Below are 15174 nucleotides of genomic sequence, written 5' to 3'. Positions count from 1 at the left end.
CTGAGAGAAACAAGGCTGCAGAATACAGAAATAACGCCAGCCAGAACTTCTTCTAAACAACACACCAAACTTGCTCCAATTCTCCAAACCAGGCCAGATCGTCAGGGAAATTATAGTGCAAAAATAGTAATCATTCAGGAACTTCAATTCAAGGAAAAGATATAACCTGGCCTTGAACATACATAAATCAATCTTTTAGGGATTTATTAAGACACCTAGACAATCTGGGTCAGATTTGGGAAGCTGAGCATACCACCTCAGCTAAAAAAAACCAAACACAACTAATGTGGGACTTTCAATGGCTCATACTTTAATTTTAAAAGCTTGAATACCTAAAGAGATGTATATTTCAACCACACAGAAAGGATTTCTGGCGCAGCCTGGGGCAATGGAGTACCTGGAACTCTACTTTTTCAGTAAGACAAGAGGTGCCCCAGGCTTATCCAAAAAGAGGAGTTTGCAATTCGTATTAAAGTTTAGACATAGGATTAAAGTGAAGTGAAGGAAGGGGAGGGGCAAGGCAACAGGAAGATGCCCCAGAATCTGGAGAAAACCCTGCAATGTTGAACGCATGTTGGGTCAATTGCAAGACTCCAAAATGAAGGAATAGTAACATCCATTTGGCTCAATTCTACCAACTGGTCTTCGCCATTAAGATGTCTTCTGCCTTGAAGGGAGTGTTGATCTCATGTTATTTGAAGCGTATCCTGGGGACATCTGCCACAGACAACATCCACATTCCTAACACGCAAGGTCAAGGGCCAAGGCAGACTCTGCGACCCAACACAAGAGTTGAGAATACTCGGTTCTGAGTTCCCTACATATGATCATCTTAGAAGAGGTCTCCCTTCAGATTGCAAGTGTCTCCAAGAGTGGAGAAGGCCAGACCCGAGGCTGCCAGTCAAGGAGGAGATGTTGGATCTGTCAAGGACCACCCCCTAAGAGCAGAGCACGTTGGCAGGTGCTGAAGCTGAACCCCAGAAGCAAAAGCATTTCTCAGGATGCTACTGTTTTTCCGAATTCTTAAGATGCTTACCTATTTTATGCATTGCTATCCTTCACATAAGCTTCCAAGATACTAATCCAGATGAAGGATTAAAAATACACACGCTTGTGTCCAACCCTACAGTATTTTTTTTTTTCATTCTCTTGAGAAGTTCTCCAAAATTCGTACTTTCAGCAGTTCCTTTTGTAGGATGACCCAACAGCTTTACAAATAGGTTGCAAGCATATTCTTCCTCTGCCAAATTGTGGGAGCAAAAGGTACAAAACAGCACAAAGGCTTGTTTTTCGAATGAGAATCAAGTTTTAAAGAGAGCGAAAGAGCGAGAGCTACCGTACTTGCCTACGTAACGTGTAACTAAAACTGTGCTTGTCGCAGTTGGCCTTCTCCTATTTTAGGAACGTTCAGACAGGTCTATACAAAGTTGATGGAGCTCAGAAAAGATCCTTTAAGCAGGGCTAGAACAACTGGGGTGAAGGAACTACTGCCTATTTAGCTCATAAGTTGCAGCTTGCATCCTTAAAGATCTTGTGACAATTATTTTGAGAACTCTTATGGGAGAAAACCTACGGGAAGCCTCCTTTACATCAGTCATGGAAAAGCCAAAGATCTACTGAAGATTGTTGTGATTCACACTCATGCTTGAGAACCAGGAAGACCAGGAACCCAAATCTATTAAAGCCTCTTTTTTTGTGGGGGGGGGGGAAGTACCTGACTTCAAAAAGAAAGGTCACTAATGGCGGAAGTGAAACAATCTCCTATCGGATGGCGACCAGATGCTGACAGATCCTTCAAGTGGACATGGAGAATTCTAGAAGTTGTCCAGTAACCAAGGGGATCGTTTGGATGGGCATACCGCAAACACACACATCCAACAAGACCCCAGACAATTTCCCTTACAAAAAACAAGCAAAACTCAAGAAACAGTAGGCCATCACCGTCACCATTTTTAACCAACTACAAATAAAAACAAGCTGATCCACCAACCCCCGTTAATTGTAAGTGAGAATTATCTTCCTCTTTATCTCCAAGTGGGAGAAATCCTTAAAAAAGAAAAGAAAAGAAATGAACTACCAGAAGACTCAAGTTCTGCATTCTCTGACAAGAAGATTGTCTGGAAAGAGACACAAGAGTAAAATGAAACCAATTTAAATAAGCCAGTACTACAATTCCCATTGGTCCAGAAGGCTTTGTACAATGCAAAAGGACTTGGCAAGGACACAACTAGCACGCCTACAGCTAAGCAAGGAGCAAAACCCTGCAAAATATGGCTGGCTATACCACAGCTCTCAGCCCAATCGAGGAATGTAGTTATCTGCAACTCAACTATATACAATTTTACACGTTCGCACAGATAATACATGGTTACACCCCCACCCTCCCCCCAAAAAAGTATATTACAATCCTATATATAAACCAGAATGTCACTGTGGTACAAATCCTCTGGAGGATATTTCAAGTACTGGGAGAGAGCTAGCATAGGGAGGTCTGTTTTTGATTATTATTATTAATTTGTTAAAGAGGAAATGCAAAATGCACCGCTTTTCAAAAATACCGGTAGTACACTGTGAAATGCATCCACTCCAAATTCCGCTTCTGACTACGTGATCTCTCCGTCGTTTTATGGGTTATTGGATTGTAGGACTTAATTGTAAGTCTTCAGATGCAACTTTTATCTTTTAAATGGCTCGTAGTCCAAAGCAGAGGTGTTTCCCCCACCATCGCCAGGACGGACCGAGAGAGAAGCTTCCAGCTCTTAATCTTTCTCTCCATCTTCACTGCTCCCTGTTGAGGAAACAAAGTCATTACAATTGCAAACACTTGGGAGAGTCTGCTTGTGGAAGGACCCTCTGAACCAGTGTTTATCAACCTTGGCCACTTGAAGATGAGTGGATTTCAACTCCCAGAATTCCCCAGCCATGCATGGAATCCCCAGATTTCTGGGAGTTGAAGTCCACACATCTTCAAGTGGCCAAGGTTGATAAACACTGGTTTAAACTCTGCAGATTTTTTTTTTAGGCCTAAATTGGTTGTGGTAATTTGTAGCAGACTAAATTAATTGAAATGAAAGGGGGAGAATCTTTAAAATTCCCTACGCAAAAGGTGTGCTGAAGGCAGCCACCCCATATGGATGGTATAGTAGTTTCCCCGAGGGCTGGAATCAGGCTTTCCCCCCCCCCTCCCCTTCTTTGCAAGGGGCATTCTGATGTTCAAGGTGGTGTTCTCCACCTCCTATTACAAAACCCGCAACGTGGGCACACCTGCAAGTCTCCCAAGCGCAACTATCTCAATTGCACACTTCAATGTCACGGCTGGGGGACATCAAAGAAAGCTGCCCTATCTCGAACGCTGGACTTACCGGCTGCAACAAGCAATGCGGCTTATCTAATCAGCACCTCAGCCAAGTGCAAACAGCGTTTCTCTAGGGGATCGGAGCGTGTAGCCAAACACTCAGTACCAGGCCATTGGCACAGTAAAAATATGTCCCAGTTCCATGATTTTTAAAAAAAAAAAAAAATGAAAATGAGGCAAATGAAGAACCTGCTTTATTGATGTGTAGGAAACTCCTAGCTCTCAAGATCACGCTGGTGAAAACACTCACCTCCTTGTTCGATGTCCGAGTCTGTAAGGTGAGTGAGTGAGAAGCTTGCAATGTTTGCGGGTGAGATAGAGAACCTGGAGTAAGGGGAAGGGCGGAACCAGTCCTGCTCGGGGCTTCGGAGGGGCGGTGGAGGAGAGAGGTACTTTGAGGTCTGAAGAGAGGAAGTCTTGGAGCTGATGAGGGTGCTGGCTGCCTTCAAAATCACGGAGGGCCCAGGAGAAGGGAAGTCATCGTCCCACTCAAAACCTCCTGGAACAAGCAGATCACAGGGACATTTCAGAGAAGAGAAGAGGGACCTCTGATGTCCATTAAAACCCATTGAAACCCGTGGTTCTTCTCTATCAAGGATGCTTCAAATCAACAGCATAGTTCTAGCACTGATGACGTTACCTAATTGGGTCACAAAACGTCTGCAAGAAAACAACCAGGCTCAGAGAGCATCACGGACCCCTCATTTCAACCCCGAGCTATAAATATTCTCCTTTATTGGTAACCTGGTTTGAAAATGCCCTGATAAATAGGGGTTCCCAACAACCATTTAGCCTTCTGCGTGCAGAGTAAACTTATCGGCGCCCCCATTCTAGAGGGTGCTTATTTTGATGGAATTTTGGAATTGTCAGATAAGGGAACAAAACGGTTAAAAAACAAAAAAAGGCAAGCTTGCTTGGATGTGATAAAGCAAGATCTGCTTGCCTGGAAAAATTGAGGTTTGGAGAAATTTAACTGGAAAACAAACCTTCTGCAGACGTTAAGAGGAACGATGTTAGCTGGCAATGCCAAATCTTAGGGTTATCTGGTTAGGGGACCTATTTTTATAATGTTCATAACCAAGAGAAGCAGAATGGATACCTTCTTCGTCCGTAGAGCTTTCCGAACTGGTGAATTTATTCAAGTAACCAAAACTGGCAGCAAGGGCGGGAGTGTGATTGGAGTTTGATTCGGCAATACGCTTTCCGAGTTCTTTGGTTGGCATTTCCTAAAAAAGGATTTAAAAAAACACAACACCACGCAGCTAGCTTCTTATGGGTAGCTTGTTGAGCAACCGAAGGGACAACGGCACTGAAAAAGGTGACTTACGACCGTTTTTTACATAAGCGTTATAGCCTCTCCTGTGGTCAGGTGATCAAAAGATTTAGGACAGTTGCAGTGTCCCAGGATCACGTGATACCCTTTTGTCACACACACGCACACACACACACACACACACGGATAAGCAAAATCAACGGGGAAGGCAGATTCACTTTTTGTAGAAACAGGGGAATCTTAAATACTTAAAAATACTTTCCCCAAGATGACTGTTGCTGCCTTGACCTTTCCTGTCCTTCTGTCACTTTTGAGGGACATGAATTGGACAGGACTGGCGTCTCACACCAAGCCAGGCTAATGACGTAGCACTGAGTGTGCTCCTCTCTCTACGTGGGCACAAGCAGTGGGCACAGACAGTGTAGAGTCTAATCTGTCTTCTTTACACAGGACATAGGATTTCTTCTGCCTTGCCTAGGCAGAAAAGGAAACAACCTTTTTTTAGAGAGTCTATTCTGAAAGAACGAAGTGGGGGGGGGGAGAGAAAAAAGATACCTGATCAAAAAGATATAAAGTGACATCATCAAAGAACGTTACTGCTTTTTTCCCATTCTTCTGAAAGGCCTCGGTAGAATTATTCCCCTCCTGTTGCTTTGGCTGCTTCAGCAAGCTTCTCAGATGCTTCCCATCGTTGCCGTCGCTAATGATCTCCGGCACTTGATGCGTCATAATATCCTCATCGCTGTCAGAGCTCAGCCCCTGGAGATGGAAGGTCTTCATATCGTCCTCCGAATCGTCACTGTTTCCATCCTCCTCGTCCGCATCCTCCTCGTCTAAGGAGCGATCCAGCATCCCAGACACGTCAAGCTTACCGAGATATTTGCCTTCAATGTCTGGTTCTTTCAGCTTATGGCCTTCAAGCTGACCCAAGAAGGATGTTTCAAAGGTGTCTGGAGCACCGTACAAGGTGGGCATGAGCTTCAGATCACCCTCGGGGAAAAAATCTGCCGTACTGGTGCCTGTGCAGGAGACACTTGTAGGGAAAGCCTCATATATTTCATCTTCAACTATGCGTTCTAGGTCAGGGAGCTGCGGCAACGAAGCCGTATCCTCGGTTTTACGAAGCCACTCCTGTTTCCTTTCGTCAGACTCGTGGTCTTCTCCATCCACATCCAGCGGTGAGGTCAGGTCATGGATGAACTGATAATTAGCTACTTCATTGCTGCTTAAAGCATTTTCTGTATTCCCAGCTTTTTCCATTTCAAAGGAATCCGGGTGGTCCTTGGCTAATACTGTTGGCTTTTGGGATGGATTTGTGACCTCCGCTTTCTTATCTACCTCGGAATCGTTATCGGAAAAATAGGCCGAATCTCTATATGAATTATGGGTGCCCTCCAGAACTGTTTGGGTTGCTTCAAAATTATCCATCTTTGTTGGGTCGGCGTAAGAATTGACCTCTGCCGACACGATGACCACGGGGTTCTCCTGCAAAAGATCTCCCCCGGCGTTAGATAAAGCTGATTCGTTAGAATTGCTGCCCAGAAGATGTGACGTCCATTCGGGAGATTCTAGATTTTCAGTTTCATAACCGCTATCGGCAGGTTTATCGGGGGGCAGACATTTCTGAGGGCTCTCTGGCTCAAAGGATTCTAAACCTTCGTTAATGTCTAATGTCTCAAACGAGTCTGGTGTATCTGCCAGTTGTCCCAGGCTTGGGGTTGACCCCGAGGAACTGTCTTCTAGTAGGCTGTCATGACTGATACGATCTGTGGGGAGAAGACCCTCTCTGTCAGACCTTTGAACTTGAGACGTTCTACCACTTCCCTTTAGAAGATCAGAGTTATCTTCTTCTGATTTCTTAGAGTTTATTTCATGGCTCAGCTCCCAGGCACGAGGGCTGTGTTGAAGTTCCTGTTTATTTTCCTCGCTTTTTTCTTGAGCATTGAGTGTGACACCAGGACATGAGCTGATGTCATCGGTCTGGTTTTTGACCTGGGTTGAACCGAGCTCAGAGACTTCTTTCATTCCAATGCAAGAAGCAGCAGGATTCTGGGTAGAGTTATCTCCAACTATTCGGTTAGGAGGGCTTGTCCCAGGGCTAGAAAAGGAGAACAGGAGCTGCTTATCTATCACAGGGGAACCAGGAAGTGCCCTTATTCGCCCAAGAAAGTCCTTTTTAGTGTCATGAACTTTCCCACTCATGTTACATTCAACTCCCAAAGAGTTCATATTTGGTGGGTCTGTTTTATCGGTTTGGTTCCTCGCTGTCTGCTTTAATAGATTCTTCTCCTGAAGAAAAAGGAAGTTGTCAGATAGCTCCTCTAAAGTCAGCTGGCTAAGTTCAGACTCCTGTGAGGTATCTTCCTGCAAGTAATCATTTTGAGAAGCAAGCGGAGAGCTTTCCTTCTTGGGCAGGCCACAGGTAGATTCCTCAGGATCTGAGAATGAAATTGCCTGCAGCTCCAGACGAATATCATTTATATCAGCTAAATCAAGTCTACCAAGTCTGCCATTTGCCAATTGTTCATTTTTGTCAACGCCACCATTTGGGGAAGGGTCAACTGGGTCAGCCCTGTGCAAATTCTCTTCCTTGGGATCTGTATTATTACAGAAAATATCCCCATCGGTGGTAGATTCAGCAGCAAAGTGTTCTAGAACCACAACGTGACCCTTTTTGTCGTTCAGAACTTCAGAACTGTCCACTTCTGTCGTCCATTCAGCCACCTGGTGGTCAAAGTTGAGGCTACTGCAGCCTCCAATCTTTTCTTCTAACTGGATGTAATAATCACTTCCCACCGAAGGCTTGCGGGCGTTAAACACAGGAAGTTCTCCAGGCACCAGCAGGGAAACTTCCTGTCCACTTTCAACCTGAGCTCCAGGCCCTTGCTCGGTCAGCGTGTTCTCAAAAACTTCCACCGGGAAGAAGATGTTTGTGTAAGTCTTGGTTTCAACGGGGTTTGACTGACTGCATTCAAAGTGGTCGTGCTTGGCGGCCTCCCAAATGTACTCAAAGTTGAGTCCTCGGCTCGTTTCGGTTACCGTGAGAACCTCCTCCATCTCGCGGCCAAACCGGCTGCCGTTGAAATGATCCAGGATCGGAAAGGCAGAGCTCCCCAAAGGCTCTCGGTTTGAAACGTTCGGCTTGAGGTCGTCCCACTGTTCAGGATCAATTACGGAATCCCTTTGGCTTTGCATGCAGAGATAGACTAAAAGCTTGTGGACTTCCTCGGCCGTGGCTCGCTTTTCCGGAGACAGCCAGCAGAACTGCAGAACTTCATACCTGTAAGGATGAGATTTCAAGTACGGTTTGTGACACAAGAGTACTGCGCCAGGGCAAGCGTTCTTTTGACATTTTTTAAAAGTAACTTTGCTTTTCAAAATGATCTTAGCTGGAAAGTTTTTATTGTTTAACTAGCTGTAGAAATCACAAGTAGAGAGACAATCCACAAATGACCCTTAACTCAGCTCCTTCCTTCCTTCCTTCCTTCCTTCCTTCCTTCCTTCCTTCCTTCCTTCCTTCCTTCCTTCCTTCCTTCCCTCTACTTTCCTTCCTTCTTCTCTCCTTCCCTCTACTTACTTTCTTTCTTTCCTTCTCTCCTCTCTACTTTCCTTCCTTCCCTCCCTTTCTTTTCCTTCCTTCCTCCCTCCCTTTACTTTATTTCCTTCCTTCTCTCCCTTTTTCTTTTCCTTTACTCTCTACTTTATTTCTTTCCTTCCTTCCCTCCCTCCCTTTTTCTTTTCCTTCCTTCCTCCCTCCCTTTACTTTATTTCCTTCCTTCCTTCTCTCCTTTTTTCTTTTCCTTCCTTTCCTTCCTCCCTCTTTCCTTTCCTTTCTTCCCTCCCTCCCTCTCCCCCCGATCATTTGTAGGCTAGCAAAATGCTTCAAGCTTTTTGAACCACACTGAAATTCTTATTTTATAACAGAGCTCGACTGAAAGTAAAAAAAATGTGGTGTTTTCACCATCGATCAGAATAAGGCTGCTCAAGCGGGGGTTCCAACAGCTTGGTCTGTTTCTCTTTGATGACTTGCGTCAAAACCTCCTCGTCAGAGAGCTCGGAGTAAGGCTTCGTGGCGCCACTGAAAAGTTCCCACAGTGTCACTCCCAGGGCCCTGCAGAAAGAGGAGGCTTCAGTAAGATGTCAGTTCACGACAGGGCTCGTGGGATCCCAGCTTCTTTGCCCCGGGGTTGTTCACACTTTCAGAGGATTCGCTACTTAGAGTAGGCTGGAACAAATATGAGGAGCCGACTCGTGTTGTGCCTCTCTGTGTCACAAAAGGCTGTAGTGGAGAGGGTCTTAAGTTTTAAAATACAGCTGGGGGTGGGGGAGACTTAATTGGTTGGACTGGGTGAAAAGTCCTTAGGAGGATGGATTTGTTTACCGTGGTAGGTTTTATTGGTTTGGTTTATCGGTGTCTAGAATTTGGGCACATTTTTATCATCCAATTATTATGACAAATAAAATTAAGAGCTACTGAGACCGTGAACATCACCTTATGGAATCATGGTTGATTTTGTGATCTATGAATCCACATTCCTCCACCACCCTTGTTATAACTTTGCATTTTCCTACCAGACGTTGCTGTATTTCGTGTGTTCTGCTGTTAGCAACCGATCCTGAAAGCTGGTCACTAGTTCTGGAGCTGTCCATCGGAGGGGCACGAGTTTGTTTTCATCTGCTTCAATATAATCTTCCTAGCAGGAAAGGACATTCAAACGTAGGTCTTAAGGGAAGGGCGTATCGAAAGGAATTAACCGCCTTTCGTTCTGTTTAGCTGCACCCACCCTTGGGTCTATTTTCCACTACTGAAAAGTGTCCCGGGAATTAGAAACCCCTTCCTTGTTTTGTTTTTTTTCCCAGAACTGAAAGAGCAGCACAAGAATATTATAAACAGTTAACAGAATGAGAAGGAAAATGTTGGTGGTCTCTGAACTTAGTTGTTTTCTTGTAGACGTTTCATGACCCAACTAGGGAACGTCATCAGTGTTAGAAGGGAGTGGGGTTTGCTCTCTCTCCCTTCTAGTTTTTAAGAAGAGACTGGACAGCCATTTGTTCGAAATGGTGTAGGGTTTCCTGCCTGAGCAGGGGGTTGGACTCGATGACCTCCAAGGTCCTTTCCAACTTTTTTTTTTTTATTATTATTATTGTTGTTGTCATGAAAGATCTGCAAGAAAACAACCAAGCTCAGGGAGCACCAAGGATCCCACAGTCTTCCTCCTTCTGTTCTTCTTCTCATTCCTCCCCCTCCTCCTCCTCCCTTCTAGCACTGATGATGTTCCCTAGTTGGGTCATGAAAGGTCTGCAAGAAAACCACCAAGCTCAGGGAGCACCAAGGACCCTACAGTTCAACCCTGAGCTACATATTCTCTTCTCTCGGTTAAAAAAAAAAAAATGTAATTGGGCATGCTGTATTCTCGTAGCATTTTCTGGAATGTGGTCTTCAGAGGTAAGCAATACGGGAAATCTTTCTCCCCTGAAGGAAAATGCAACAGTCTCATTAAGCTGGGTCCAGACTGGATTAGAATGAGGTGGGGTGGGGGGATATATTTTCACACACACGCCTTTCATTGCCCTGAGTCAACACGGACCCGGAACAGACCAATGTCGGCAAAACCAACTAGGAAGAGAAGAATGGAGGTGCTTCAGTGTAGCCTGGCACTTTCTGATAATTATTTGCAAGTCAGTATCAGTCCACATGTAAATGTATTGGATAGTATAGGATAACATCCAACAACTGAGTAACAGGGTTTTAAATAATAATTCGATTCTGTCAAAATCAGGTCTTCTAAATGGGTTGACTTACCTGGTACCTACTGAATCCTATTCCATAATCACCAATTTTTACGTTTAAATCAGACGTAAGGAAGCAATTCCTTAAAGCTAAATCTCTGTAAAACAAAAATAATAATAACAGAGGAATATCGCAGTGAGAAAAACTGAAATCTCAATACAAGATGAAATGAGAAATTTCAGGAGCATAACCAATGCTACTTAAGCTATCTTTGAGAATGTGAGGGTAGATTTCAGCTTTAAATCCAGCTTGGTTCTCAAGTGCCATAGCAACAGCCATTCAACTGTTATATTTGTCTTGCTATTTTAAACCTGAATGATCATCAGCAATTAGATTGCAAATAGATTTTCTGCTTCTTGGCCAGCATTCTTTGAGTCAGAGACCTTAGGTCAACCTTAGCAAACAGTGCCATCTGGAGCAATGTTTCTCAATCTTGGTAACTCTAAGAAAAGTCTGGACTTCAACTCCCAGAATTCCCCAGCTATCCATGACACTCTACTTTGCTAAGGCTACGTCAAAGAACCACCATGGCATTCAGCGTTTCAAGACTTACCCATGCACAAAATTGTGTTTGTGCATCGTGACAAGTCCCGCCACAATCTCACAGGCCATCCTCTGTAGCAGCATTATTTGAGAATCTCCTTTAATGTTGTCTTGCTCGTTGCAAAGGTAGGCTTTTAGGTCACCCTGTAAAACCAATTTGAGGATGGTTATAAACAGCCTCTCCTGCCAGATACTTTAACGAAACAGCAACTAAACACATAGTTTAACACTTGCCCATCAACCAGACCACTGGCAGTATTTATAAATAAACTGATACTTAAGAAAGAGCACTGTCATTAAATTTCAAGTCCCCTAAGGTGCCATACAAGAGACACACAAAAACATGCTGGTCCTTAATTAAAGCCACCCAGCAGCCGGATATGAAACATTGTGGTTTAAAATTGTAGGAAGGTGAAAAAGTATGTCCATCACTCTTCTTTGGGAGAAAAAAGGATGAGGAATTAAGAGAGAAAAAAATATAAGTACCGTAAGAAAAGTAAAGTAGCAGTTGTGATGATTGGGCAAAGAAAACTTACACTTGGGCTTTGCAATGTTTGTCAGTTCTCCAATAATAGTTCAAGTCTTCTGAAATCTTTTAAAAGGGAAATACTATATCCAGAAACATGTCATAACGCCCATAATTTACTGTAGATGAAATCAGAATCTGCCCCAGAGAAATAAGTTACAACACAGACACATAACAATGTGTTTCAGCCACAAAAGCACTTCAGTCAATATTTAATTGTCTGAAGACTTAAAGACTTAAAAGTTTACAAAGTCCGGAATAGCAGAAAAATATTTCCTAGGGGCCAAAAAGACATTAGCAGGACATTAAGCTGGCTGGAAAAGTGAAAGAAACACTGAACAGAACTGACTAGGGGGCAGTGCAACAGCAGAGAAAAAAAAAGACAATTTTCCAGAAAGGGGGGGGGGAGAGGACTTGCTATATCATCACAGGCTGCTGTAAAGTCTAAAGTCCATTTATTCGTTTTTAAAACCAATTACTTTTCTTAGATCTCTTGACTCTAAATGCATCATTGGGTTTGGCCAGTCTAAAGAAAAGAAGAAATAGGGGCAACATGATAGCAGTCTTCCAGTATCTGAGGGGCTGCCACAAGGCAGAGTGGGCCAGATTGTTCACCAAAGCACCAGAGGGAAGGATGAGAAACATTGGTTGGAAACTGATCAAGGAGAGAAGCAACCTGGAATTAAGGAGAAACTTCCTAACAGTGAGGACAATCAACCAGTGGAACTCCTTGCCTCCAGAAATCGTGGGTGCTCCATCACTGGAGATTTTTTAAGAGGAGACTGGACATTCACTTGTCTGAGACGTTATAGGTTCTCCTGCTGGAGCAGGGGGCTGGACTAGAAGACCTCCAAGGTCCCTTCCAGCTCTATTCTACTCTAATTCTATTCTATTTTAATTCGGGGGGGGGGAGAGAGGTATAGCCCTAGGACATTACTGCTCAAAGCACAGCATGCAGCAGCCTTTCTGTTTTTGAATTTAATTACAGGCTGTCTTTCTCATCAGCAAACAGAGAGGCAGGCAGACAGGGCAAAGCTATATTTGCTTCGGATACTGATGTCCCAGAGGACGCAAGGGCTCCCCCTGGGAAGAGCTCCAGAGTAATCCTGGTTAATTAGCTACGGAGTGCTTAAGGTGACACCTTTCTAATCTTTGACAAGTTCATTCATGACAGCTTTAGTGTCAAGGTTTCAACAAGACATCTCAAAAAGGCATTATGGGTAGTCCTTCCTTTAGCGACTATGTGAAGTTAGGACGGTGCTTTCAGATCTTTGGGCTGGGCACTAACTGCTCCAGCCAATACCGGCACCACCTTACGGGGAACTGAAACAGCACATCTACTTTACAATGCAAATCTCTGCTCACCATTCGTCATTCTATCAACAAGGAATTTGGTGTGCCGATGGGCCACATATCATCGGCTAATTTATTACAGCTATTAAACTGGTTACTACCCTATTTTTAACCTGGGGAACCTCCTCCATGATGACAGGGGAAAAAAAAAACACCACACCATTAGTTAATTATAGATTAAATGGGACCGTGTAAGCTTACTATACAATCATCTTGGACAAAGGGAGAGTAGAGAGCAATTGCTGGTTTAGAAAACGGCCAGAAAATATTAAAATAGGCTCCTGCCCATTTCTTGGACAGCAATGGGGACTAACAAGTAAGTACTGGAGGGAATAAGACCAGACGTGTCACTAGGAGGCGAAATCACAAAACTGCGTCTCACTTCCTTTGGCCACGTCAGGTGGGGGAATTCACTGGAGAAAACCATTCTGTTTGAGAGAGTTAATGGTAAAAGGAAACCAGACAGTCAAAGAACACAGTGGGTGGCTGAAGACCATCAAAGCTGACACCAGCCAGAGGGTCAAACAACTCAAAGAAGCAGTGCAAGATTGGAAGATGTGGAAAAACCAGGCCCATAGAATCGCCAAGAGTCAGACACAACTGAATGGAAAATAGAAGAAGAAGAAGAAGAAGAAGAAGAAGAAGAAGAAGAAGAAGAAGAAGAAGAGAGAAGAAGAAGAAGAAGAAGAAGAAGAAGAAGAAGAAGGAAGGAGAAGAAGAAGAAGAAGAAGAAGAAGAAGAAGAAGAAGAAGAAGAAGAAGAAGAAGAAGAAGAAGAAGACCTTGAAGATCATCTAGTCCAACCCCCTGCTCAGGCAGGAAACCCTATACCATTCCAGACAAATGGCTGTCCAGTCTTTTTTTAAAAACTTCCAGTGTTGGAGCATTCACAACCTCTGGAGGCAGGTTGTTCCACTGGTTAATTGTTCTGACTGTCAGGAAATTTCTCTTTAGTTCTAAGTTGCTTCTTTCTCTGATATCTAGATAAATTAATTAGATCTAGATAAATCAGAACATACCCACCAATACTGACAAAGCAGGCCAAGTTTACCACTTTAAAATTCTGCTCCAACCCCTTCTAAATGCCAACGCCAGCGGCCACATGGGAATGTGACTGTGTAGCAAAGTAACCGGGACTCATCTGCTTAAATCAGAAGACGCTTTTACCACCTCATTTCACCAATGTTCTTGCGTGCAGTTGTAGCTATAAATGTATGTGTTCGCTGAGGGCTGAGGGGCACAAATGCAAATTAACACTAGCATCACCTCCCACTCTTTTTCTCACTTACAAAAGCTACCCTCATCTCATATATTTGCAACCAGTGAAGTGTGTTTTCGCAGCTGTTGTATATTATGTTCTTCTGCTTTCAAGACAAGCTTGAATTGGACTAAAACAGACCGCAATGTCTTCCAATGGCCATGATTAAAAGAGCAGCAGGTGTGCTTATGGACTCCAGCCCCCTTTATATGCAAAGTTCATTGCATTACACCATGTCCTTAGGAGCAAAGTCCTTATATGAATTATGGGCACGGAATCAAAGTCCGGAACCATTGCCGTTTCTGAAGCTGTTTTGTGTGAACAGGAAGAAAGTGCTTTCTGCTAGGTTTAATATGCCACTTGCTGCTTGCAAACGAGCTGAAATGATCAGAACTGTGAAAACACACAGATGCACATACAATATATCCAAACAGTATGTATTTTTCACCAGAAAAAAAAGAAGAAAAAAGATAATGCCAGTTTATTTTACACAACCGCTGTCACCTTCCTCAGAGGCCAGGAAATTAAATGAAAAAGAATTAGCACTGGATATCTCTAGAGATGCAAGAAATTATTACAGAATTATCATAAAGAGGCCAGACTGACCTAGATCTATGTATTTCACAGGTATGTGTGTGTAAGTGAAAAAAACGAATCTGGAAGGGCAGGGGCAGCTTTGCTAGGAAATGCCACTGTCCTATAATGTCACTGAAATAAGGATTGTAACACATTTTGGCTGCAGGCAAACACATTAAAGCATTTAAAATGTGTAGCAACCTGCCTTGCAAAATAACCTTACAGATCTCCAACTGACCTTTATTCTATTTTATCAGACCAGTTCATGGTTTCTATTGTCCACTTGGCTTGTTTATTCTAGCTACCTGGAATCCAGGCAAGCCACAAGAATTATTCAGATGAAGCCGTGGACAAATGCAACAGGTCATCTGGCATTCCTTTCACCTAAGACTACCAACGAATGGTGCTTCCTTCCTCAGCTCGCTGCTCCAGCGGAAGAAAGGCAAAACAAACAAACAAAAAAAAAGCATCTTCCTCAACTTTGCAGAATTTCTAAGGGA

General features: G+C 43.6%; 1 protein-coding gene across 2 annotated transcripts in view; it reads right to left on the bottom strand.

Annotated features, from left to right (window-relative positions):
- Nucleotides 1-578: 578 nt before the first annotated feature.
- Nucleotides 579-15174, bottom strand: part of LMTK2 (lemur tyrosine kinase 2) — a 28112-nt gene continuing 13516 nt past the window's right edge. Inside the window, exons 7-14 of one of the 2 annotated variants that reach the window (XM_039360874.1) lie at nt 10973-11106; nt 10432-10516; nt 9201-9322; nt 8590-8739; nt 5184-7908; nt 4455-4581; nt 3606-3854; nt 579-2788 (exon numbers count right to left, since the gene is read on the bottom strand). In XM_039360874.1, coding sequence (XP_039216808.1) covers nt 2760-2788; nt 3606-3854; nt 4455-4581; nt 5184-7908; nt 8590-8739; nt 9201-9322; nt 10432-10516; nt 10973-11106 — 3621 coding nt within the window. In that variant the 3' untranslated portion in view covers nt 579-2759. Of the gene's footprint in view, nt 2789-3527; nt 3855-4454; nt 4582-5183; nt 7909-8589; nt 8740-9200; nt 9323-10431; nt 10517-10972; nt 11107-15174 lie in introns of those variants that run through there. The other variant, XM_039360873.1, reaches the window with a different exon arrangement.

The sequence above is a fragment of the Crotalus tigris genome, unplaced genomic scaffold, assembly GCF_016545835.1.
Source record: "Crotalus tigris isolate CLP2741 ecotype Arizona unplaced genomic scaffold, ASM1654583v1 scf7180000019173.45859301935:6455823, whole genome shotgun sequence".
Lineage (NCBI taxonomy): Eukaryota > Metazoa > Chordata > Lepidosauria > Squamata > Viperidae > Crotalus > Crotalus tigris.
This window is presented reverse-complemented; position numbering and strand designations above follow the sequence as displayed.